Genomic DNA, 24,093 nt, shown 5'->3' with positions numbered 1-24,093 from the left:
AAGTCACAGCTTGGTACTAATAAATATTTTTATTTATTTTTATTTCCTTATTTTTTTTTTTTTTACTAATAAATCTTTATCAACTTTCCATCACAGGCTAATCTCTATATTGAACCGAGAGAATACAGGCTTCAGCGAGAGAAACTAGCTAGGATTTAGTAACAGAGATGATGTCCCAGTTCCAGATTCCCAGGAGAGAAAATGTAATTGACCCAGCTTGGGCCAGGTGCCCAAGGCTGTCTGGGCTAATCAGTTGAGACCAGGCATTGGATACAATGAGTATATGCATTGGCCACTTAGTGTTCTACCAGAAGGAGGGCTATCTACTTTGCTAAGTTAGAAGCAGAACTGGGATATAACACAGGCTTCCTGATTTTCATCATAAAGCACCGTCCACAATACCGGTCATCCTTTCCCCCAGGGAAGCTGCGTTCAGTTGTTCATATTGTGCACTGCACAATCCTATAGGGCACAATTCACATTTTAGCCATCATAAATATGCATATTTATTATGCCAATTTCTGAAAGATGGAAATAAAAGAGTCTCGGGGGAGAAGATTCTTTTTTTAGCTTGAAGAAAATGTGCCAGATAGGCTAGGGATGGCTTTGCCTTCTCCACTTCTTCTGTCTTGGTGTCTCTGGAGCATGGGAAGAACTAGGGGTGGGGAGAAGGTACCATAAACCTTGGCTCCCAGATCTGACTTGTCCATCTCCCCACAGGTGGGGGCATCCTTGTTTGCCAGCAATGTTGGAAGTGGACATTTTGTTGGCCTGGCAGGGTCGGGAGCTGCTACAGGCATTTCTGTCACTGCTTATGAGTTGAGTGTAAGTATTTTATCAGGGTGGATACAGCTCTAATGGATCCTGGGGGGAGAGTGTGAGTGCCGTGTAACTTTTTTTTTTTTTAAGATTTTATTTATTTATTTATTTATTTATTTATTTATTTATGAGAGAGAGTGCACACATGCACGCTGGAGTGAGGGGAGGGGCAGAGGGAGAGAAAACCAAGTATTCTCTGTTGCTGAGTGCGGAGCCCAAGGCAGACCCTGATCTCCCAACCCCGAGATCATGACCTGAGCCAAAACCAAGAGATGGATGCTTAACTGACTGAGCCACCAGGTGCCCCTGCCATATACTTTTTTAAAAATAGAATTTTACTTCATGAGAAAACAAGCAGGAAGCACCAATGGCACCCCTAGTCTTCAGGCTTCTGTCTCACCTGGGTTTGCTTGAGGTGGGTCCAGAAAGCTGGACCCCAACAAGCCAATGTGTGGGAGAGGAGGGCTCAGAACCTCTCCCTTGTGGATGCAGATGATAGAAAGTGTCCTGGGATCCAAAGGTATTTCTGTGTATTGGATACCAGTCAGCCGTCACAAAAATGTAGTTCTGTGGTTCAGTGGTTCTTGACTTTTATGCCACCCTACAGATCCCCAAGAGTTAGGACACACTGTCCTGTGTCGTGGGGCTCATGCGAAGTATGATTTTCACTGAGAGGTGGGCATGCACAATCAGTAGGGATTTTCACCTTCATACTGATTAACAGTTTTATTTTTATTTTTCTTAAAAAGGTTTTATTATTTATTTGAGAGAGAGAGGCAGCAAGAGAGAGAGAGTGCACACAAGCAGGGGTTAAAGGTTGGGGGTTTAGGGCTAGAGAGAGAGGGAGAAGCAGACCCCTTTGCTGAGCAGGGAACCCAGTGCAGAGCTCCATCCCAGGACCCCAAGATCACATTTGAGCTGAAAGCAGATGTGTAACCCACTGAGCCACCCAGGTGCCCCATGACTAACATTTTAAAAATGCTTATTCTGTGCTGCAGGCTTAAGTTCACTATGCACATTACCGCATAACAGGGTTCACATATTTCCATTCCTTCCTCCTTCATCCCCTTGTCCCATTTCACCATGGAAATATGAGGAGGTCCTGAACCCAAGGAAGAGCCAGGCCAGGTCCCTCCAGGTGCAGAGGGAAACCCAAATCAGCACTTGGCTGTGGGTGGGAGGCGAGTCCTGACTCTGTTTTCTTGGGCAGGGCTTGTTTCTGGTGCTCATGTTGGCCTGGATCTTCCTTCCCATCTATATCGCTGGTCAGGTGAGTCTGAGGGAGTCGGGGTGCTATGGGATGGGGAAACTCCTTGGGAGGGTCCCCCTCATGTTCCCTCCCTCCCACCTGAGGACATCCATTAGCCGGTCCCTGGGGGTGGGGGGATGCCCTCAGGGTGAGGGACACTGGAAAGACGAGACCTGGGGACCCCCCTCCTGAACACCTCACACTTGGTAAGAAACGGGAGCTCAAAAACAATTTTTTTTTCAATGCCAAGACATAGACATGAGACTCATAGTGTTATTTATTTATTTATTTATTTATTTATTTATTTATTTATTTATTTTAAAGACTTCACTTATCCATTCATGAGAGACATACAGAGAGAGGCAGAGACTTAGGCAGAGGGAGAAGCAGGCTCCCTGCAGGAAACCTGATGCGGGACCTGATCCCAGGATCCCAGGATCACGACCTGAGCCAAAGGCAGACGCTCAACCGCTGAGACACCCAGGGGACTCTTATAGTATCTTTTAGATGTTTAAGCCATAACATGTGACTACTTTTCTTCCTTTGCACAAAAGAACTGTAAAAATGAAGCTATGTCTGGCAGATGTGAAAGGTCAGCACTTTTGTTTCTGAATGGCACTTGTTTTAGACTCCTTGAAAAAGCAGTTTGAAAAAAATCACTTCTGGGCTGTGTGGGTGGCTCAGCGGTTGAGCGGGGCGTGATCCTAGAATCCCAGATAGAGTCTGCTTTGGGCTCCCCGCAGGGGGCCTGCTTCTTCCTCTGCCTGTGTCTCTGTGTCCCCCTCTCATGCATAAATAAATAAAACATTTATTTTATTTTTTTAAAGGTTTTATTTATTTATTCATGAGAGAGACACAGAGAGAGAGAGAGAGAGGCAGAGACACAGGCAGAGGGAGAAGCAGGCTCCATGCGGGGAGCCTGTCGTGGGACTCCAGGATCCCACCTTGGACTGAAGGCGGTGCTAAACCGCTGAGCCACCAGGGCTGCCCTAAATAAAACATTTAAAAAAATAAAAAATCACCTTTGATCTGACAGCTTCACGTCACTCCTAGTGTCTAGACATCATTCTGTTTCAGAGGTCCTACCACACAGGGCAAGATCACATTATTCATAAAGCAAGAACTGATTTTAACTCTTTATTATGACAATATTTAAAAATGCAATATTAAAAAAATACACAAAGTAGGGAAGGGTGCTAAAGGAATCATTTTAAAACTCACTTTGTACCAGATGTAGTGTGATCCTGTATAAAGGGCAGGGGTACGTGGTTAAGTAACCTTGGAGATAATAAGGAATCTAAATAAAAGAAGACCTTTTTAAGTGGCTGGCCTGGGTCTTCCCACCTCCACCTGTGACTAGTTCCCTTATAGACAAAATATCTGGGGTGTAACAACACTGGACTGGGACCCATGGTCTCTGGGGCCAAAGCATCAATAAGTATGTATTAGCGCCTTCTATGGAAAGGAGTAAAGATGGGTGGAGATGCAGGTTATTTCCTAGGTAGGGCAGCCAGATGTTCTCAGCCACTTTCTCTGGCAAGGAAAAGGTAATGGTATCTGCTGTGAGTGAGGGAGGAATTCACGGGCCTGGAGGTTGAGAAGAAGCAGGAGGAGAAGACTTGAATTGACAGCTGTGGTTGTTTATAATAGGAAAATGTGGGAGCAACCACAATGTCCATCAATAGGGGAGCAGGATAACCACACTATGGGATATCCTGCTGGGCAAACGGATGAAGTCAGTTAGATGGCTGGAAAAGGATCTCCAAGCTATGCTGTTCAATACAAAATTCTCAGGTTCTAGACGCCCTTGGGGCAGCATCATACAAGTATTCAAAGGAGAGATTCAGTGCATGAGAAAAGCCAATGCTGGGAAAAGATAAAAAGCTGCCTACTCCATTTTTATTGGGAAATAAATATGCAAAAAAAAAAAAAAGATAAAACACAAATGTGTGGCTTAACAAACTGTTGTAAAGTGAACACCCAGATTGACACATAAATCATAACCTGCCCCCTGTGCCTTTTGCACGTGACGATGCCTTGCTTTCTCCTGGGTGTTCGTTGTACTCTCTTCCTTGCTTTGCTTTCCAGATTTCATTATGTGTAACTAAACGGTATGGTGACATTTTACTTTTGAAAAAAATCTATCTATGAATGGAATCAGGATAAACTATTCATTGAATGTAGCTGGTGTGTTAATTTTCTTTGCTACATGACTACACCCCCAATGTATTATTTTAAAAAGATTTTTACTTACCTATTAATGAGAGACACAGAGAGAGAGGCAGAGACACAGGTAGAGGGAGAAGCAGGCTCCATGCAGGGGAGCCTGATGTGGGACTCAATCCCAGGACCACAGGATCACACCCTGAGCTAAAGGCAGATGCTCAACCACTGTCCACCCTGGTGCCCACACCAATGTATATTTTATTTTTATTTTTTATTATTTCTTAAAAAGATTTTATTTGTTTGTTTATTTATTTATTTATTTATTTATTTATTTATTTATTTATGAGAGATACACAGAGAGAGAGGCAGAGACACAGGCAGAGGGAGAAGCAGGCTCCATGCAGGAAGCCCCATGCGGGACTCGATCCCAGGACTCCAGGATCACGCCCTGAACCAAAGGCAGACGCTCAAGCACTGAGTCACCCAGGCGTTCCCCCCAAAGTCTTTTTTAAAAAGATTTTATTTATTTGAGAGAAGGAGAAAGTGAGACACAGCATGAGTGAGGGGAGAGGGAGAGGGAGAAACAAACTCCCTGCCGAGCAGGGAGCCTGACACAGGACACAATCCCAGGACCCTGGAATCATGACTGGAACTGAAGGCATATTCTTTTTTTTTTTAATTTATTTTTTATTGGTGTTCAATTTACTAACATACAGAATAACGCCCAGTGCCCATCACCCATTCACTCCCACCCCCCCGCCCTTCTCCCCTTCCACCACCCCTAGTTCGTTTCCCAGAGTTAGCATATTCTTAACCGACTAAACCACCCCTCTCCCCCCATTTTCTCTTCCTTTCTTAAGTCTATGATAAGATCATCAGTGCTGCTGAGTTGGAGAAAGGAGAGAGGGGAGGGGAGGGGCCAGTGCCCTGAGGCCATGTGTCCCAAATCAGGTGGGTGGTAACAGCACAGCTCTGTCCCCCAGGTCACCACGATGCCAGAATACCTAAGGAAACGCTTTGGTGGCAACAGGATCCCCATCATCTTGGCTGTGCTCTACCTGTTTATCTATATCTTCACCAAGATCTCGGTAAGGAGGGGACACAGCTTGGTCAAATCCCTAAATCATGGGGAGAAGATCGATTATACCCACTGGGAGTGTGTCCTGCCCGTGCATGTGCATTTTGTCCTGTGGGGCAGGCTTCAGGGAGGTTAGAGGATGGGAGGAATGGGGGGAAAGGATAAGCATGGGCAGAGGAAGACGGGAGAAAAGGTGGGGTGAAGGACGCCTCCGTCCTCTCCTGCCAAAGCTTCTTTGGAAACATGCCAGGATGGTGCGGGTCACAGAATGGGACTCCCAGAGCTCTGCCAATCCTTGGTGGGGGCTGCTATCTTCCTTCTGGGATCGGGCAGTCATTTGCTATTCATCAGATGTGCTGAGGCCCTTTGAGCTTGTCCCATTCTTTTTTCTTTTCTTTTTTTTTTTTTTTAAACAGAACTCCTGGGTTCTTTGCTTGTCCCATTCTGACCTTTGGTTGGATGGGCAGATCTCCAGAAAGAGGCCAAAAGCAGATGTATTTGGCTTGCATGTGCTCAGCCAGCCTGAGTCATGCTGCTGCTGCCTCTGCTTCCAGCTGGGGCTGGGGAGAGCTTGTCCCAAGTGAGGGGGCGGGGTGCAGAGGAATTCCATTCAATCCAAACAACAATAATTGACTCTATGCCAGCTGCAGGCTTGAAAGACGCTGGATGACAACATCCTTTCAGAACTCTCCCTCTCGGTCTGGTGGGAAGCTACAGATGTGGGGAAGCCTTCACAAGGGAAATTATGAACGGGGAGGATCACCAACTAAGGGAAGAGGGACTGGCATTTCAGATGGGTGAACATGGCTTGTTGGGGAAGCAGGGAATGTAAAAGCAATGAAGAAGATGAGGCCAAAAGGGTGAGCAGACCATGAAGCCTGGCATGCAATTCTAACATATCTACGTAGATGTTATCCTGGGGCCAGTGGGCGGGGGCCCTGAAGAATTTTAATGGGCAGGAGAAGGATGATATGATCATTACAGATTTGATAAAGGTTGCCGTGTCAAGGATGGAGGGTAAAAGACCAAGAGTAGAAGCAGGAAGACCACTGAGGAGATTGTTGGATTAGCCCAGTGAATGGGGGTCATATGTAATGGCCCACAGGGCTCCAGTTTGAGACCCCCGATCTAGGAAGAGGTGGCTTAAGAAAGAGCAGTATAGGACTCTTCTGTGTTTGCCAGAATCCAGGCTTAGGGAAACCTGTGCTGAAAATGTCCGTCTATTCTTTCATCTGTCAACTTCATGTCTCTCCAGGTGGACATGTATGCAGGCGCCATCTTTATCCAGCAGTCTCTGCACCTGGATCTCTACGTGGCCATAGTTGGGCTGCTGGCCATCACGGCTCTGTACACTATTGCAGGTGTGTCTGAATGAGGGGTGATGCTCGAGAGGCTGTGGCACCCCCGATCTTTTCCTGGCCTATCTTCTGGTGGTCCAATGTGTTGAAACCATTCATTCATTACACCTCATTCCATGACCCCAGATAAGGTAATTTCTCTAAGCCCTTGTTCAAAGGAAGAGGGTTTCCCAATCAGAGAGGAAGGATTTAAAGATGCACCACAACTGCATCAAGCTATTTTCCATTTATTGATTGAAGAACTATTTATTGAGTACTGTCAGTGCTGAGCATGTTTATTTAAATGCATTCTGTAAAGCTAGATGGTAAGTGTCTCTAATTCTGGAATCTGAAGTCAGGCAGCCTCCTTTATCTCCGTCAGAGCTACATCGTAGGAGAGAGACTGGTAGGGCCTGGATGGGTATCTGGTTTTGAATATTTGCCTTTTTATCTTCATATTCTGCTCTAGTTTCTCTGCCTTCGTGTAATGTAATTCATTTTGCAAATATATCTGTATATTACCTAGCATGTGCTTGACATCGTGCTAGGAAGCAGCAGTAAACAAAACAGACAAAAGCTTTACTCCAAAGGACCTTATATCCTAATGGGGATGAGGAGATAGACAATGAACAAGGAAACCAAGAACTAATATCAGGATATATTGTTGTAGTCTGATAAGTGTTCTGAAGGAAGTTTGAGCAGGGAGAGACGGGGAGTGATGGGGTAAGGAGGTGTTTTTTCCATAGAGAATGTTCAGGGAAGGCCTTTCTAAGGTGATATTTGAACCTCATTTAAATGATATGAAGGAAGCACTAGAGAGAAGTGCAGAGGAAGAGAAGTCCAGGCAGAGGGATGGGAGCATGTAAATACTCTTAAGATGAGAACATGCTTTGCTTGTTTGGGGGAAAAAAGGGCAAAGTGGCTGACGCTGAGTGAGCAAATGGTTGCTAGTGGCAAAAGGCAGTTTATCTTTGTTTTTTCTTGTTTTGGGGTCTGTGTCCCTCTTACATTAATTTCTCTGAGGACAGGACATGCTGTTTGGTTTGCCTCTAGGTAGGGTGCTCACCAGAGATTTGCTGAATGACTGAATAAAACACTCAACATTCACCTAGCACATGATAAATATTCAATAATCACCAGTATAGAAATGATATGGGCTTTTAGTGGCAAGATATCACTGGAGTCTGGCCAGCTAATTGCAGCAGAACGTTAGGGCCAGTATCAAAGGTTTCTCCGCGTTTATGATAGGGTCCTGATTCCTGCTGGCAAGGGAAGTGGAATCAAGTAGAACACCACACTTCTGTGCAGGTTTTTTATTGCACACTGACTTTGCCCACTTGTAAATGTGCTATCAGATAAGGATCTCTTTCCCCTTTAATAAGAAGGGAGAGAAAGGTATAGTACAGGGCAGAGACTGGAAAGATCATGCTATCCAGATGCTGATAGATTTGCCATTAGGGTTATGGTTAGCTGGTCTCACCTGGCTCGATGGAGGATGGGAGGTAGATGACATCTGGAACAGCTGGCTGGAGCAAGATAGCCCACTCATGTGGCTGGAGGTTAGCTGAGCTTTTCCCCTGTGTGAGCCATCACCCCCCAGGAGGTGCAAGTGGGCTTCTTAAAGAAGCATGATGGTCTCAGGGCAACATGAGAGCAAGGGCAGAAGCTTCTGGGCCCTTGAGGCCTAGGCTTGAAGCTGTACAGTATCGCTCTCACCGTAACAAGCCATTTGGCCAACTCATATTTCAGAAGTAAAGATATCAGCTTTACCTCTACATGGAAGGAGCGGGAAAGCCACAGTACAAAATGGGCATGTACCTGGCAAGGAGAGCCTGTGGCTATCTTTGCAAACAACACTAAGAAATCTGCTCAGGCAGGTCTTGAACTTCCAGGTTCTGTCTGCTTCTCAGGGTAACTCCTCTCCATCAGGGTACCCCACACTCACCTCAGTGCTTTTCTCCACCCTCAACCCCAGGTGGCCTGGCCGCTGTGATCTATACAGATGCCCTGCAGACTCTGATCATGCTTATAGGAGCGCTCATTCTGATGGGCTACAGTAAGTGGGGACCCCAGGATCACTTGGGTGGGTGACAACTCTTCTCTCAGTGACATCTGCTTTCATCACTGTGATCAGCAAACCCAGTGACAAAAGCCTACAACTGGGGCATTCCTGTCATGGGTGATTTGCTTGAGATGTGGTTATTTTAGCTGGAAGAGAACTGGGCTTATGGAGGCTTACTTTTTTTTTTTAAGATTTATTTATTTTGGAGGGAGAGAGAGAGACAGTGGGGGTGGAGGACACAGAGGGAGAGAAAATCTCCAGCAGACCTCCCACTGAATGAAGAGCTCAATGTGGGGCTCAGTCCCACAACCCCTAACTTCATGACCTGAGCCAAAATCAAGAGTCAGACTCTTAACCTACTGAACCACCCAGGCGCCCCAAAACTTAGTTTCTTTCATTTATTTATTTATTTATTTATTATTTATTTATTTATTATAGTCACACACAGAGAGAAAGAGAGGCAGAGACACAGGCAGAGGGAGAAGCAGGCTCCATACACCGAGCGCCTGACGTGGGACTCGATCCCGGGTCTCCAGGATCGTGCCCTGGGCCAAAGGCAGGCGCTAAACCGCTGCGCCACCCAGGGATCCCCTTATTTATCTATTTCAGAGAAAGAGAGACAGAGAGAGAGAGAGAGAGCAGGGTAGGAGCAGAGGGAGACAATCTTCAAGCTGACTCCCCAATGAGGGCAGAGCCCTATGAGATCATGACCCGACCCGAGCCAAAACAAAGAGACCAAGAGTCAGATGCTCAACCGACTGAGCCACCTAGGTGTCACCCCTCTTTTTTGTTGTTGTAATTCTTTGTTTCTTTCTCTGTAGTAGTGTGGGTTCCTCCTTGCCCTCATTGTCTGCCGTCAAGACTTTATTCTGTATTTTCAGAAGTTTTAGTATGATAAATGTAGATGGGAATATATTGATCTTGCTTGGCATTCTCTAAGATTTAGATGAAGACATAAACTTTATATATTAAGTAACATTGCAGTGGAGCTCCTGGCTGACTCAGTTAGTAAAGCATCTGACTCTTGATCTCAGGGTCAAGTTCAAACCCCATGCTGGGTATACAGATTACTTTAAAAAAGAAAAAAGAAAAAAGAATCCAAGACTGCAGCAACATATACAAAGCAAAAGTTGTTAGAAATAGGAGAAATTGACAGAAACCAAAATAGTACCAAGACTTTAACACTTCACAGGACACAGGATTTAGAAGTTATAAATTATATAATTGAAAAAAAAAGAAGTTATAAATTATATAATTGAACAAGTATTCTTGTAACAGCAAACATACTTTTTTCCAGCATCAAAGAACCAAAGAACCATCTACAAAAATTAGTCTTGAAAAAAATAATCAAAATTTACAAAAATACTCATGTGAACTTGGATGGGAAAAAAAAAAAAAAACCCACCCATCTATGTTTTCATAAACCTAACATTGAAATGTAGCATTTTAAAAATTGTAAGTGTAGGCGACAAACCATAGGAATATTTGTTAATACTCCGTGACTCTCATACCAAGAGATACCTCAGATGTTTTTATCCAGATGTTTTCACAGTTGTTGCTGAGGTACTGAAGAACTGTTTGTGCTCATGGCTACTTTGAAACCAAATTGTTATTACAGGGGCGCCTGGCTGGCTCAGTCCGTGGAGTGTGTGACTTCATCTCAGGACTATGAGTTTGAGCCCCACGCTGGGCATAGAGATTACTTAAAAATAAATAAATAAATAGTTATTAGACCTACTGCCGGGTCTTACTGTTTGATGCAGCAAATAACTGCATTATTAACTGCAAAACTGTGCATACTAAGTCACAGTTTTGATGTTTTGTTGATTGCCTTCAACATATCTGGTTTCCTTTATAATCCTATGCATTTTGTATGATGCATTGGTTATTAGTATTCTGAGAAGCAATATATGACCACTGCCAAAGGCATCAAAACAAGGCGAAGAGCCTCGAAGGTGACTAACTTTCTTTGTTAGCTCTGCTCTCAATAGGATGCCACCCACCCAGCCATCCCCTTACCACTCACTGTGGATTGTTCTGAGTCTCTGGCAAATTTGGGCTTCCTCTGAATTCCAGGCTTTGCTGCAATTGGCGGAATGGAAGGCCTGAAGGAGAAGTATTTCTTGGCCCTGGCTAGCAACCGGAGTGAGAACAGCAGCTGCGGGCTGCCCCGAGAGGACGCCTTCCATATTTTCCGAGACCCCCTGACATCTGATCTCCCATGGCCCGGGATCATATTTGGAATGTCCATCCCATCCCTCTGGTACTGGTGCACGGATCAGGTACAGGGCAGCTGATGAGTGTGTGCCGTCCAGGATGCTTCTGTCCTTTTTTTAAAAAAATTTTTAATTTTATTTATTTTTTCATGAGAGACACAGAGGGAGAGGGAGAGGCAGAGACAGAGGCAGAGGGAGAAGCAGGCTCCGTGCAAGGAGCCCGATGCGGGACTTGATCCCAGGACCCCAGGGTCACGCCCTGGGCTGCAGGCAGACATTCAACCACTGAGCCGCCCAGGGATCCCCCAGGACGCTTCTTTCCCTGGGGGGCTGGGGAATGGGGTTTTTTCACTCTGTCTCTTCTCTTGTTTGCATTCTCCTCCCCCTCGCCCTCAAGCTCAACTGCTCTTTCCTCTCTACTGCTATACATTATTTGACTTCTTGAGCTCGCTCATGTAATGGAAAATCCAGAGCTGCTGATATTTGCAAAGGGGAACTCTCTTTTATTTGTTTTTAAAAATTTATTTATTTATTTTGAGAGAGAGAAAGATAGAGCAAGGGAAGGGCAGAGGGAGAGAATCTCAAGCAGACTATTTGCTGAGGGAGGAGTCCGACCTGGGGCTTGATCTCAGAACCCTGAGATCATGACCTGAGCCAAACTCAAGAGTAGGTCACTTAACCAACTAAGCCACTGCAAAGGGGAACTCTTAATACATCTTGCTAATGTCTGGAAAGATTCAGTAAGCAGAAAGAGATGATACATTTTATTTATTTATTTTTTAAGATTTCATTTATTTGAGAGAGACAGCGCATGCATACATGCACGCACAAGCAAGGGGAAGGGCAGAGGGAGAAGCAGACTCTCTGTCCCTGCTGAGCAGGGAGCCCCATGTGGGGCTGGATGTCAGGCTTTCTGCTCAGGGGGGAGTCTGCTTCTCTCTCTCCCTCTGTCTCTCCTCACCTCCTACCCTGCTCATGCTCCCTCTCTCAAATGAATGAATGAATGAATAAATAAATAAGTAAATAAGATCTTTTTTTAAAAAAAAAAGAAGTTAAAATTGCTATAGTGTATCAGATGATCAACACATACTCTGTGAATCCTCTGTGTACCAGGCACTTGGAGATCACGAGTAAACAAACCAGACTGGGCTTGCATCTCTCCTGGAGCTCACCTTCTTCCAGTGGGGAGTAGATAGACAATGAATAAGTGAATTTTTTTAAAATTTTTATTTATTTATGATAGTCACACACACACACACACACACACACACAGAGAGGCAGAGACATAGGCAGAGGGAGAAGCAGGCTCCATGCACCAGGAGCCTGACGTGGGATTTGATCCCGGGTCTCCAGGATCGCGCCCTGGGCCAAAGGCAGGCGCCAAGCCACTGCGCCACCCAGGGATCCCTGAATAAGTGAATTATATGGAATATTTCAAGATGACAAATATCTTTTTTTTTTTTTTTTTTTTTTTAAGCAGGGTAGGAAAGAGGAGTTGAGAATATAGGGGTGCAGTTTAAAATAGGTGGCAGGGTGCCTGGCTGGCTCATTCCATGGAACAGGCGACTCTTAATCTTGGGATTGTGAGTTCAAGCTCCACGTTGGGGGTAGAGATTACTTAAAAAAAAAAAAAAAAAATATATATATATATATATATATATATACACATATGTTTTAAAAAATAAGTGAGTAAAATAGGGTATTAAGGGGAGGCAGGACTGAGAAGTGACCCTTAGAAGCACAGGCTTCGAAGAAGAGCAGAGCTCCCTGCGAAAGTTGAGGAAGAGTTTGTCACAGAGGGAACAGCCAGAGCAAAGGCCTTACAGCATATATGTAACTGATGTGAAAAAAAAAATGAGAACCACAGAGGCAGGACAGCATTTATAAGAAGCCCTTTTGGTGTTAAGGGGAGGGGAGATAGAATCAATATTTGCATTTCTCATGTATGCATAAGGGAGCTCCAGGTGGATGTAGTAAGACTAAGAAAAGTGGATACTCGTGGGCAGGGAGACCGTGTACATGTGCCAAGGAGTTGTTTCATGGAGCACCTGTTTATACCCGGGTAGGTTTCAAACCCAGGGAATATATCACCAGTTGAAATGCATTTCCTGTTGAGGATCAGAGATCTGGGTACCATTTTGGAGGCTGTAGTGCAGAGTCAGGACTTATTGAAGTTTAACTCAAGCAACGATCATGGAGTGGGACAAGGGCATTTATGCAGGTGACGCTGCTGAGAACAGAGCCCAGGTCCACACCCTGGGCCAGAACTCCTCTGCACTCAGGCAGGGGTGAGCACAATACACATGTACCACCCCTTTGGGAGACTGTCCTTGGCAAATCTTCTCTCCCTTGGCAAATCTCAGGAAGAAGAGGCTTTGAGACACAGTACAGATCAAGACTAACAGTGTGGACTTCAAATTTCATAGGTCCGGCATGCTAACATTTTGTTTCCTTATTTCCTTACTAACAGTGCAGTTACTAATGGTTACAGAAAAGGGAGGCATGAGGAATTTGGCCATAGTCTTTTTGTCCCAGGGATGGTTAATAAACATTAAAAACATTTACATTAAAAAAAAAACATTTACATTTTGCTATGGTTTATGTTACTGCTCTTGATGCAGCTCACCATCAGCTGACACTTAAGAATTTGCACAAATATTTCCTTGAGATCCCTCAAGCCCTTCTTAGCTGGGATTCCAGCGTTGCACCCCTTGAAAGCCACCTCCAACCTACCCCACATTGTTCAGGAGCCTGGGGACTTAGCCACAGAAGACTCAGTCTCCTTCCAAATGTTGGGCAGGGCAAGAAGGCCTAGAAATCTAAGCCCTTCTTGACCACGTGGTGGTCTTTGGTCAAGACTTTGGTCTTGACCACATGGTGTAGCCACTGACCTGGGTTCTATAGAATCCTGAGACTCTGTGGGTTCACTGTGCTGGTGCTGCCTTACGGAATGCACAGCTTTGCTAGTCCTATACCTAAGCTAATTTTAAGATTTTATTTATTCATGAGAGAGAGAGTGCACGTGTGTGCAGGGTGAGGGGGAGAGGGAGAGAATCTCAAGCAAACTTCCACTGAGCTTGGAGCCTAACGCAGGGCTTGATCTTACAACCATGAGATCATGGCCTGAACCAAAATCAAGAGTCGGGAGGTTCGGGGATCCCTGGGTGGCTCAGTGGTTTAGCGCCTGCCTTTGGCCCAGGGTGCGATCCTGGAGACCCAGGATCGAGTCCCACATCGGGCTCCCGGCATGGAGCCTGCTTCTCCCTCTGCCTGTGTCTCTGTCTCTCTCTCTCTCTATTTCTATCATAAATAAATAAATCTTAAAAAAAAAAAAAGAGTCGGGAGGTTCAACCGACTGAGCCACCCCGGACCTCCTAGGCTTATTTTAGAACAGGAGAAGGGCAAAGCAACATTCCTGATTCACAGACTAAAAAGATAAGTAACAGTGGACAATCCTAATGGCACTTATACATTTACTGATGCTGTGTCATGGCCAGCAATAAGTAATTCATCCGACATGAAATAATTCATTTTCTTTTTTAAAAAAAGATTTTAATTTATTAATGAGAGGGATCCCTGGGTGGCGCAGCGGTTTGGCGCCTGCCTTTGGCCCAGGGAGCGATCCTGGAGACCCAGGATCGAATCCCACGTCGGGCTCCCGGTGCATGGAGCCTGCTTCTCCCTCTGCCTGTGTCTCTGCCTCTCTCTCTCTGAGTGACTATCATAAATAAATAAATAAATAAATAAATAAATAAATAAATAAATAAAATAATTTATTAATGAGAGACACACAGAGAGAGGCAGAGACACAGGCAAAGGGAGAAGCAGGCTCCCTGTAGGAAGCCCGATGTGGGACTCAATCTCGGGACCTGGGGATCACACCCCGAGCCGAAGGCAGATGCTTAACTGACTGATCCACCCAGGTGCCCCCTCTATACACTTAAAAAAAAAATATTTATTTACTTATTTAAGAGAGAGAGGGAAAGAGAGAGAGAGAGAGAGAGAGAGAGAGAGAATGAGCATGGGGTGGGGAGGGGCAAAGGGAGAGGAAGAGAGAAATTCTAAGCAGACTCCACGCTGAGCATGGAGTGTGACCCAGGGTTCAATCTCACGACCCTGAGATCACAACCTTAGTTGAAACCAAGAGTTGGAGGCTCAACTGACTGAGCCACCCAGGTGCCCCAGTTAAACCAATTTCTTTCTTTCTTTCTTTTTTTTTTTTTGTTAAACCAACTTCTAAACAAGGACCACTAACTTCCCAGCTCTGGATGAGGGCCTCCATGGCCCCTACCCTTTCCTCACATAAACCAATCCTACATTTTAGAGTCTTTCATTTATGGCATCTAAACAAATGTAATTTGTGCCTGTCAGGATACACTTGGTTGCAAGTGACAAAAAAAAAAATCAAACTTAAACCACCTCAGGGAGGGGCACCTGGAGGACTCAGTCATCTGCCTTCTGCTTAGGGTCCTGGGGTAGAGCCCTGCATCGGGCTTCCTGCTCAGTGGGGAGCCTGCTTCTCCCTCTCTCTCTCCCCCTCCTCCCTGCTCATGCTTTCTCTCTCAAATAAGAAAATAAAATCTGGAAAAAAAACTACCTCAGGGAAGGGGTGGAGGATGTATTAGCTTGTGGAATACAAACAGCAGGAAGTCAAACAAGATTTCAGAAACTGCTGGAACATATTCTGGTTTCCGTCTCCATCATCCATCTTTCTTTTTTTTTAATTAATTAATTTATTTATGATAGAGCGAGAGAGAGAGAGAGAGAAAGAGGCAGAGACACAGGCAGAGGGAGAAGCAGGCTCCATGCACCGGGAGCCCGACGTGGGATTTGATCCCAGGTCTCCAGGATCGCGCCCTGGGCCAAAGGCAGGCGCTAAACCGCTGCGCCACCCAGGGATCCCCATCCATCTTTCTCATCTAGGACTTCATTGCCTCCTGCAGACCAACGGGAAAGCTGACAAGTCCCTAAGTCCCAGTCCAAGAATCCTGCTTAAGGGTCTAGCACGGGTCAGGTGCCTAGCCCTGGATTAGGCAGCTGTGCCCAAGATGATAGTGTAGCCCTATGGACAAGGTATGGGTTTCAAAAAAAGGAGCAGGACACTCTAGGAAGACTATCCCATTACTGTCTGCTGTTAAAAAAAAAGGGCGGAGGGGAAGAATCCCAACTTTGTCCTTCTCGTCACAGTGTTGCAGTGGTAATGATGTGGCGTTTCACTCCCTTTGTCCATAGGTCACTGAACCAGCTTGTAAAGGCTCTGGTAACTCACCAAGGCCTCTGTAACTTCTCCAGATGCTTCAAGACCCAAAACCTAAGGAAATAGGAGAGAAAGTTCTGGGCTCATGTAGATTCAATCTGAAGGCAGGAGGAGGATTTTGGGGACCAGTCTCCTATTTAGAAAAAACTCTGGAAGAAGTTGTTCCTTTTGAGTAGATAAGTTTTTTTTTTTATATACCTTTTTTTTTTTTTAAGATTTTATTTATTTGAGACAGAGCATGAGCAGGAGTGGGCGGGGTGGGGGGGGGGAGGGGAAGCAGGCTCCCCGCTGAGCAGGGAGCCTGATGTTGGGCTCTACCATGACCTGAGCTGAAGGGAGATTAACTGACTGAGCTACCTAGGCACCCTGAGATGACTTCAATTTTAAGGGATCTTCTGCAGTATGATGGCAAAGATGCAGCCGGCAGTCTAAGCTACCTTCGTAAATGGCAATTCTAATGAAGGCCTCTGCTAGGAAAGTTGTAATTGGCCTGCCTTGGATTCATACTTAACCGATCATGGTAGCCAGAGAAATGGAGAAACCTAATTGGTCGGGTCCAACTCCAAGACAAAGAGGAGGGAATGGAATGGGGTTCTCAGCTTCCTCAAGTGGTCCACAGAGATTGGGAATAGGAAACCAATGTTTCCTCAAAGAGAAGCCAAACAAACCAAGGTTCTAAGTCCACGATGTCTTCAAAGCAGCTCTGCACACTTAGTTTGCTTTTAGGGAGAATCACTTCAACTTCCAACCACCCTACTGTTTTCTAGGTGATCGTTCAGCGGTCTCTGGCTGCCAAGAACATGTCCCATGCCAAAGGAGGCTCTCTGATGGCTGCCTACCTGAAAGTGCTGCCCCTTTTCATTATGGTGTTTCCTGGAATGGTCAGTCGTGTCCTCTTCCCAGGTGAGGAGACAGTGGGGATAAAAGGTCATCGGTCTTTGAATCTCAGACCCCATGAAGTGTTCTAACCATATGATTGTCATCAGGGATTGGGACTGAGGTCCCTGCAGGGGGATGTTGAGGCATCTCTATTCAGACATCAGATTGTATACTGTTTCCCCACAGGGGTTCAGCAGGCATGTCTAGTAGATGTCGCAGGCCAGTAGCAGGGAGACCCATCTGGGGTCTTGCCTCAACTGTATTTTTTTAACTGTATTTTTTTGAAACCACAAATTATAGGTTAAGATCTTGTGGTTCCAGATGTCAGTTTTCTAAAGCATAATGTGAGAGTTATTCTTGTGCTTTTAGTATTTCATCTCAGTGGTTTGGTTATTTTGGTCCAACAGAACCCCTTTGGGGGTACTTAACAAAAATCAGGGATGTCAAAGCCACTAGAATATTTGTCTTAGAATTTTTCTTAGTGTGGTAAGGCGATGAGGTTTTCACTGTGTGGATAAACAGGATTGGGAGGAGGGTGTTATTGGGAGTCACTGTGATGTCAGGAACTGCTGATCTGTATGGAAGAAAGCTTTGCATTTTCCACATCTGTGGGCTTTTCCTTTCATACCCACCAAGGCTGTTATTAACTCAAAGGTAGAGTGCTCCCTCCCCTGTGCTTTATCTTATACAATGTTTTGCATCGGTAAAGAAAGAGGAGGATGGTCCAGAAGTTTTTGTCACAATAATTTAGGACAATAAGCATTAGGAGCAAAGAATTGGGGAAGGAGAGTGGGAGATCTGTCCGTGGTGCAAGATCTTGGGTTTCTCACTCCTCCAGCCCAGAGGGCATGAAGAACCCAGAGTCACTGGTCCTGGTTCCAGGGAAGGCACACAAGGCTTGGAAAAACCCATATCAGAGTAAGAACTGGGATTTGGGATTTGTGGTGACTTGATGGAAAATACACAGCTTTTGGGTAAGGCTTGACATATGAACAAAGAACACAACTTTAAACAACCTACATTCATCATGTGGTGGTTCTGAATATGGACTCTGATTTGGATGTTGCTGCTAGAATCCTGGCTCTGCCACTTCTTAGCTGTATGACCTTGGAAAATCACTTGCCTCTGTTCCCTCACTCATAAAAATGGGATAATCTTTCATAAGGCTTAAAGCAGTCAGCACAAGGTAACCACCATAGAAGGGCTTACTCTCATTTTATATATTATCTCATTTATTCCTCAAAACAACCTTATGAAGTTGATACTGTTACGGCTCTTTTCATTTACAGATGAAGATATTGAAGCTCATCCACTCATTTATTCTTCCATGTGTCCATCAAACATTCTGAGAGTCAGTGATCTGCTAGGCTTTATTCTAGGAAAACTTAGGGATTCATAAATGAACAAGACAAAAAGTATCCCTGCCATTGTGGGCTCACATTCTAGTGGTGGAGGAGACACACAAAGATAAGGAAATAAGTAAATGAGATATCCATTGATTGTGTTGAGAGCTGTGAGTAAAAGGCACAGGGAGATGTCACAGGGATGCTGAGTGGGGCTTCTTCTGATAAGGTTTCCAGGGGTGGCCTCTGTGAGGAGAAGAGGCAACAGTTGGTTCATATGGGTGGGTTTTTTTTTTTTTGGAGGGGCAGTAGGGACAGAAGGAGGGAGGGAGGCAGACAGACAGATAGCCTCTTAAGTAAGCTCCATACTCAGCACAGAGCCTGATGTGATCTCATGACCCTGAGATCAGGACCTAAGCTGAAATCAAGAGTCGGATGCTTAACCGACTGAGCCACCCAAGTACCCTGGATGGTTTCAAAATATATCTTGGAGTGCATTCAACAAGATTAATAATGGATTGGATATGGGGGTTAAGGAAGAGCAATCTAGACCCTTCCTAGGTTAAGTGGCTTGCCAGAAGTTAACCTGGCTAGTGCTGGGTGAGCTGGGATAGAACCCAGGTGCATCTGCCTCCAAACCCCAACCCTTAATCATGCTATTGTCTCTCTTAGCAAATAACACGTTAAGCTTTGGATCAATGTCTGGAAGATCAATCTCAAGACCTTGACCATCATTCTTAACAGGTAGCCAATCAGCAATCATGATTAAGTGAAACATAATGCCATGTTCTATGTCCCTAACGACTTCGTAATGTAATGAATGAGTCTGGTACTCATGAAAAAGCAAGATAAGATATAAATTAGAACACTCTAGCATATGGAACTAACAATAAGTGAAAGGAATTTGAGAGCGAGGTAGGGTGGAGAGGGTAAGGTGGGCATGGTGTGTTTGAAGGCCTGGACAAGTGCTTCTCAAAGTGTGGGAAGTCCAGTCCAGTCCAGCAGCACTGATGTCACCTTGTTAGAAACACAAACTTTTGGGGCCCGTCCAAGACCTACTGAATCAGAATCTCTTGAGGTTGGGGCCCAGCAATCTTTTTTTTTTTTTTAAGATTTTATTTATTTATTCATAGAGACACACAGAGAGAGAGGCAGAGACACAGGCAGAGGGAGAAGCAGGCTCCACGCAGGGAGCCCGATGTGGGACTCGATCCCGGGTCTCCAGGATCACATCCCAGGCTGCAGGTGGCTCTAAATCACTGCGCCACAGGAGCTGCCCAGCAATCTGTTTTTAATAAATTCCCCAGGAGATTGAGAAGCTCTTGCCTAAAAAGCCAGGGTCTAGGCCAAGCCACTCCTCCTTCCTGTTTCCATGTCTCCCTCCATCTCTGCTCTGCCAGCTATCCCACTGAGTCTTCATTTGGGTCCAAAGACCATTCAAAAGGATGCTCCAGTCCTGAGCTATAATGAGACTGGGCAACACCTTCTTCCACTAATCCATCTGAGAAACGGCACAAACTTTGAAAGGAACCATAGTGGAAATTAAGAGACAGGAAAAACCACCCTTAAAAACAATAAAACACAAGTCAAGAAGTATATCCATTCACAAAGCAAATTGTTCCCACTTGAGCTCTGGAATACACGAAGGATATGAGACCTATTCATAATATTTATTAGCTGTATGATTTGGGGAAGCCTTGTTACCTTTCTGGGCCTCAATTTACTTATCTTTAAAATAGGTGTAATAACCACGCCTTACCAATGGAGTTATGAAGAATACAGTGGAAGGTATATATGTATAGTCTTTATGTGTCATAGTGATACTTCAGTGAATGTTAGCATTTGGAAGTAGGAGATTTAGTGGTGTTTGGATCTGAGCTTGCCAGAGGCCCCTTTATGCCAAGCATCAGAGGGTCTGATAAGAGAACCCACACCATACATGAAATGGTTGATTAATTAACCCAAGACACGTGGATGACTGTTACCAAATGGTGATTCATAAGACTGTTGGTTTCTGTTGTAGCTTAGCTGAGCCAACTAATATCCTTAAGATGAATGTGTTCTTTTTTTTTGAAATAAGCTCCTTGCCCAGCATGGAGCCCAATGAGGCGCTTGAACTCACAACCTTGAGATCAAGACCTGAGCTGACATCAGGAGTCAGATACTTAACTGACTAATGAATATATTCTTATTAGGCACCCCCAATGAATATATTCTTTAAGCTGAACAGACAAGGACAACTGCCACAAACATGCTTTGTAAACTGTCTGTCATGTTTCATGGTTGAAAGGTGCAGGTCTAAAAGGTTAAACAACCTAAGGTTAACAACCAAAGGTTAAATTGTGTAGTTAATTAAGTATCCCAGGGAGAGCCTTGCTCCTTCTCAGTGAACCTTGAAGAGAGGAGCTTTTGGGGGTGTCAGGGTGGCTCAGTAGGTTGGGTGACTGATTCTTGGTTTCAGCTTTGGTAATGGTCTTGGGGTCCTGAGATCAAGTTTTCTCTTTATCTAAAGTAAATAAATCATGGGATCCGTGGGTGGCTCAGTGGTTTAGTGCCTGCCTTTGGCCCAGGGTGTGATCCTGGAGTCCCAGGATCTAGTCCTGCATCAGGCTTCCTGCATGGAGTCTGTTTCTCCCTCTGCCTGTGTCTCTGCCTCTCTCTCTCTCTCTCTCTCTCTCTCTCTCTGTCTCTCATGAATAAATAAATAAAATCTTTAAAAAAATAAAGTAAATAAATCTTGAGGGAAGGGGTGCTTTTGGACAAAAAGAGGCAAAGCCTGTATGATATGGATGTGAACAAGACCTTTGCCCGACCTAAGTGGCTCCTTACAATGTTCTGGGCATGAGAATGAAACTGTTTCCTTATCTTTTTAAAAGACTTTTCAAAAGAGAGAAAAAAAAAAAAAAAGCCAAGAGTTTTGACTTGTCAAAAAAAGTATTTTCCTCAAGATTGTTTCTTCTTATCAAGTATCACTTTTGGACTACAGTCTTAATTTTGTTTGAGGCTTGAACCAGAGCTTTGGGGGCATCTACTTCTATTCCACAGTGATTGTATTATTATTGTGGCCATAGTACCCATGGGTGGCTGTTAGTGGGTGAAGAGTCTCAGCCTTGAAAATACATGACAATGTGTGGAGAAATTTTATGAAGATCAGTTTGCCCTTGGACTTCCCAGTGGATGAAAGGGCCCAGGGCTATCTCCATTTCTTGGGTCTTATGTTACCTTAAAAAGAAAATGAAGATACAACAATATTGTATTTTAAAATTGTGATGTCCTTCAAGTGGTTACATTTATTAAATTAGCAGTTTTAATGCAGGTAAAAATATAGAGGCTTAGCATACAACCTCATCTGGAGATGCTGTCAAACATCTACATTTGAGGTCTCTGGTAAATGGTCATCATGACATTGATTTGCACTGGAACCAGGCAGGAGATTGGCATAAGCGGTGAATGGCTCCATGCTTGCTTGTATTCTAAGGTTCTGGATGGGCTGACAGCCTATCACTCTTCAGAATGAGGAGCTAGGACTGAAGACTTGGGATTGAGCAGAGGGGGCTCAGGAGGAGTTCATGAGAGTTACACTTTGATCCACTTGAGAGGTAATAAGTGGCCCAGCTGGGATGGGTGGTGTTGGGTAGGCATTGGGGAGTTGGTGAGGAGCATCAGTTAGTTCAGATCCCAGGAGCTGAGAAAGTCAGAAGGTGACAAGAAAGGTATTATGCAGACACAGGTGCCAAACCACTGAGGTGATACAGAGTTCTGAAGGTCCCAGTGGTCAGGATTAAGCCTTGGATGGGTTACTGCAGACTCATTAAAGATAGAAAAGCATACACTATCTTGGTCTATCTTCTCTGAAAAAATGAATTGGGAGTCAGGAGACCTGAGTTTCAACTCTGCCTCTAACATGACCTTGTTAGGGGTTTGTAATCAGGTCCCTCGCCCCGATTCTTCATCTGTGAAACTGTTGTAATGTCCTCTTTCCTCACACAGGAGCACTGTAATAGCTAGCCTCTGCCCCATAGGAATTTGTTGAGCACCTACTCTGTGCCATACTCTCTGTCCTCCAAGCAGGAGGCCTAAGCTTGTATGCTTGGGATGTGTTCATCCTCATACTAGGAAGAGATGAATAACTACGGATGCCAGGAAGGCTAGTTGGATTTACACTAGAAAATCAGAATGCTGTTTAGGAGAGCAGGAGACACAGAAATGCAGGAAGAGGAAGAGAGAGAAATTCACCCAGCACAGTTGGGTTGTTAGGAGCCTAAAATGAGAACAGCTATTGAGGAGATGGGGAGAAGAGGGATTTAGAAAGTATTTGCCCTGTGTCAGCTGATGGCATTCTGTGCACCTCCAAGGAACTGCAGGCAAGATGTGAATTGCTTGTGTCCCCTTTTGGAGGAGTTTGGGGATGCAGCCTGTTGCAGGATACTGTGTAGAATGGCTACTAGGTATCTCAGCTTTTTTTTTTTTTTTTTTTGAGATCTTATTTATTTATTCATGAGAGACTCAGAAAGAGAGGCAGAGACATAGACAGAGGGAGAAGCAGGCTCCCTGCAGGGACCCAGATGCAGGACTTGATCCCAGGACCCCAGGATCATGCCCTGAGCCAAAGGCAGATGCTCAATCTCTGAGCCACCCAGGAGTCCTGAGGTAGCTCAGCATTATTTGGGTTATAGTAATAGCAGCCTCAGTGTATTCATCACTTCCTACATATCAGCTTACTATGGCATCTCAGCCATTATAATCGTATGAAGTAGAGTTATGTTATTGTCCCAATTTTACAGATAGGGCAGGTTAAGTAAGAAGGTCATGGTTTATAACTTCTAGGTTCCTTTTTTATTTCATAGAGCTATACACCGTATATACAGTCATCCTGTCTCCTGGCTCTGGCCCGTGTCCGGCCGTGTCTTGGCTGGGCTTGGGCTTAGAGGGCCTGTGTCTGCTCACTCTGAGCCTCGTTTCTTCCACAGATCAAGTGGCTTGTGCGGATCCAGAAACCTGCCTGAAGGTCTGTAGCAACCCCTCTGGCTGCTCTGACATCGCATATCCCAAACTTGTGCTGGAGCTCCTGCCCACAGGTAATGCCCCCTACGTGGAGGCCCCTGGAGCACCCAGAAAGGAGGAAGACCTTGGCTGGGGCCTGATCCGAGGGACGGATGAGATGGGAGGACAGCAGGAGGGAATGCGCTCTGGGCTGAGGGACTGAGCCCCAGAGCCAGAGCCCTCAAATAAAACCCAGGCCCTGGCTATCCAGGGCGCTCTGCCCGATGCCCCCCGGCCCCCCAACCCCAGGCCCTCCTCATGGCTCACCTCTGAGTTCTGCTTCCTTCCAGCGGCACCTGCTGGATCAATTGGCGCCATGGGCCTGGGATATGGGGGTCATGAGTGAGGCAGCAGCAGTTAGCAGGAAAAGCCTGAGGCCCATAGACCTTCCTTTTGCCTCCAGGGCTCCGCGGGCTCATGATGGCTGTGATGGTGGCGGCGCTCATGTCCTCCCTCACCTCCATCTTTAACAGTGCCAGCACCATCTTCACCATGGACCTCTGGAATTACATCCGGCCTCGAGCATCAGAAAAGGAGCTCATGATTGTAGGCAGGTAAGACAGCACTGAGTGGGATTGAGGAAGGAGGGTGAAAAGTTTAGATACCCAGGGAGGAGAAAGCTGGGCCCACCCACAGGCTCAGCC

At 45.3% G+C, this 24,093-nt stretch overlaps 1 protein-coding gene across 1 annotated transcript in view; it reads left to right on the top strand.

Annotated features, from left to right (window-relative positions):
- The window catches only part of SLC5A11 (solute carrier family 5 member 11), a 41,325-nt gene that overhangs the window by 12,289 nt on the left and 4,943 nt on the right, over positions 1–24,093 (top strand). Inside the window, exons 5-13 of the mRNA XM_025416139.3 lie at positions 721–825; positions 2,030–2,089; positions 5,218–5,322; positions 6,568–6,673; positions 8,625–8,705; positions 10,788–10,993; positions 16,952–17,087; positions 23,377–23,484; positions 23,853–24,003. Of these exons, the coding sequence (XP_025271924.1) occupies positions 721–825; positions 2,030–2,089; positions 5,218–5,322; positions 6,568–6,673; positions 8,625–8,705; positions 10,788–10,993; positions 16,952–17,087; positions 23,377–23,484; positions 23,853–24,003 (1,058 nt within the window). The remainder of the gene's footprint in view (positions 1–720; positions 826–2,029; positions 2,090–5,217; positions 5,323–6,567; positions 6,674–8,624; positions 8,706–10,787; positions 10,994–16,951; positions 17,088–23,376; positions 23,485–23,852; positions 24,004–24,093) is intronic.

The sequence above is a fragment of the Canis lupus genome, chromosome 6 (genome assembly GCF_003254725.2).
Source record: "Canis lupus dingo isolate Sandy chromosome 6, ASM325472v2, whole genome shotgun sequence".
In the NCBI taxonomy this organism is placed as follows: domain Eukaryota; kingdom Metazoa; phylum Chordata; class Mammalia; order Carnivora; family Canidae; genus Canis; species Canis lupus.
Note: the sequence above shows the minus strand (reverse complement) of the source record. Positions and strands in the feature narration are given on the sequence as shown.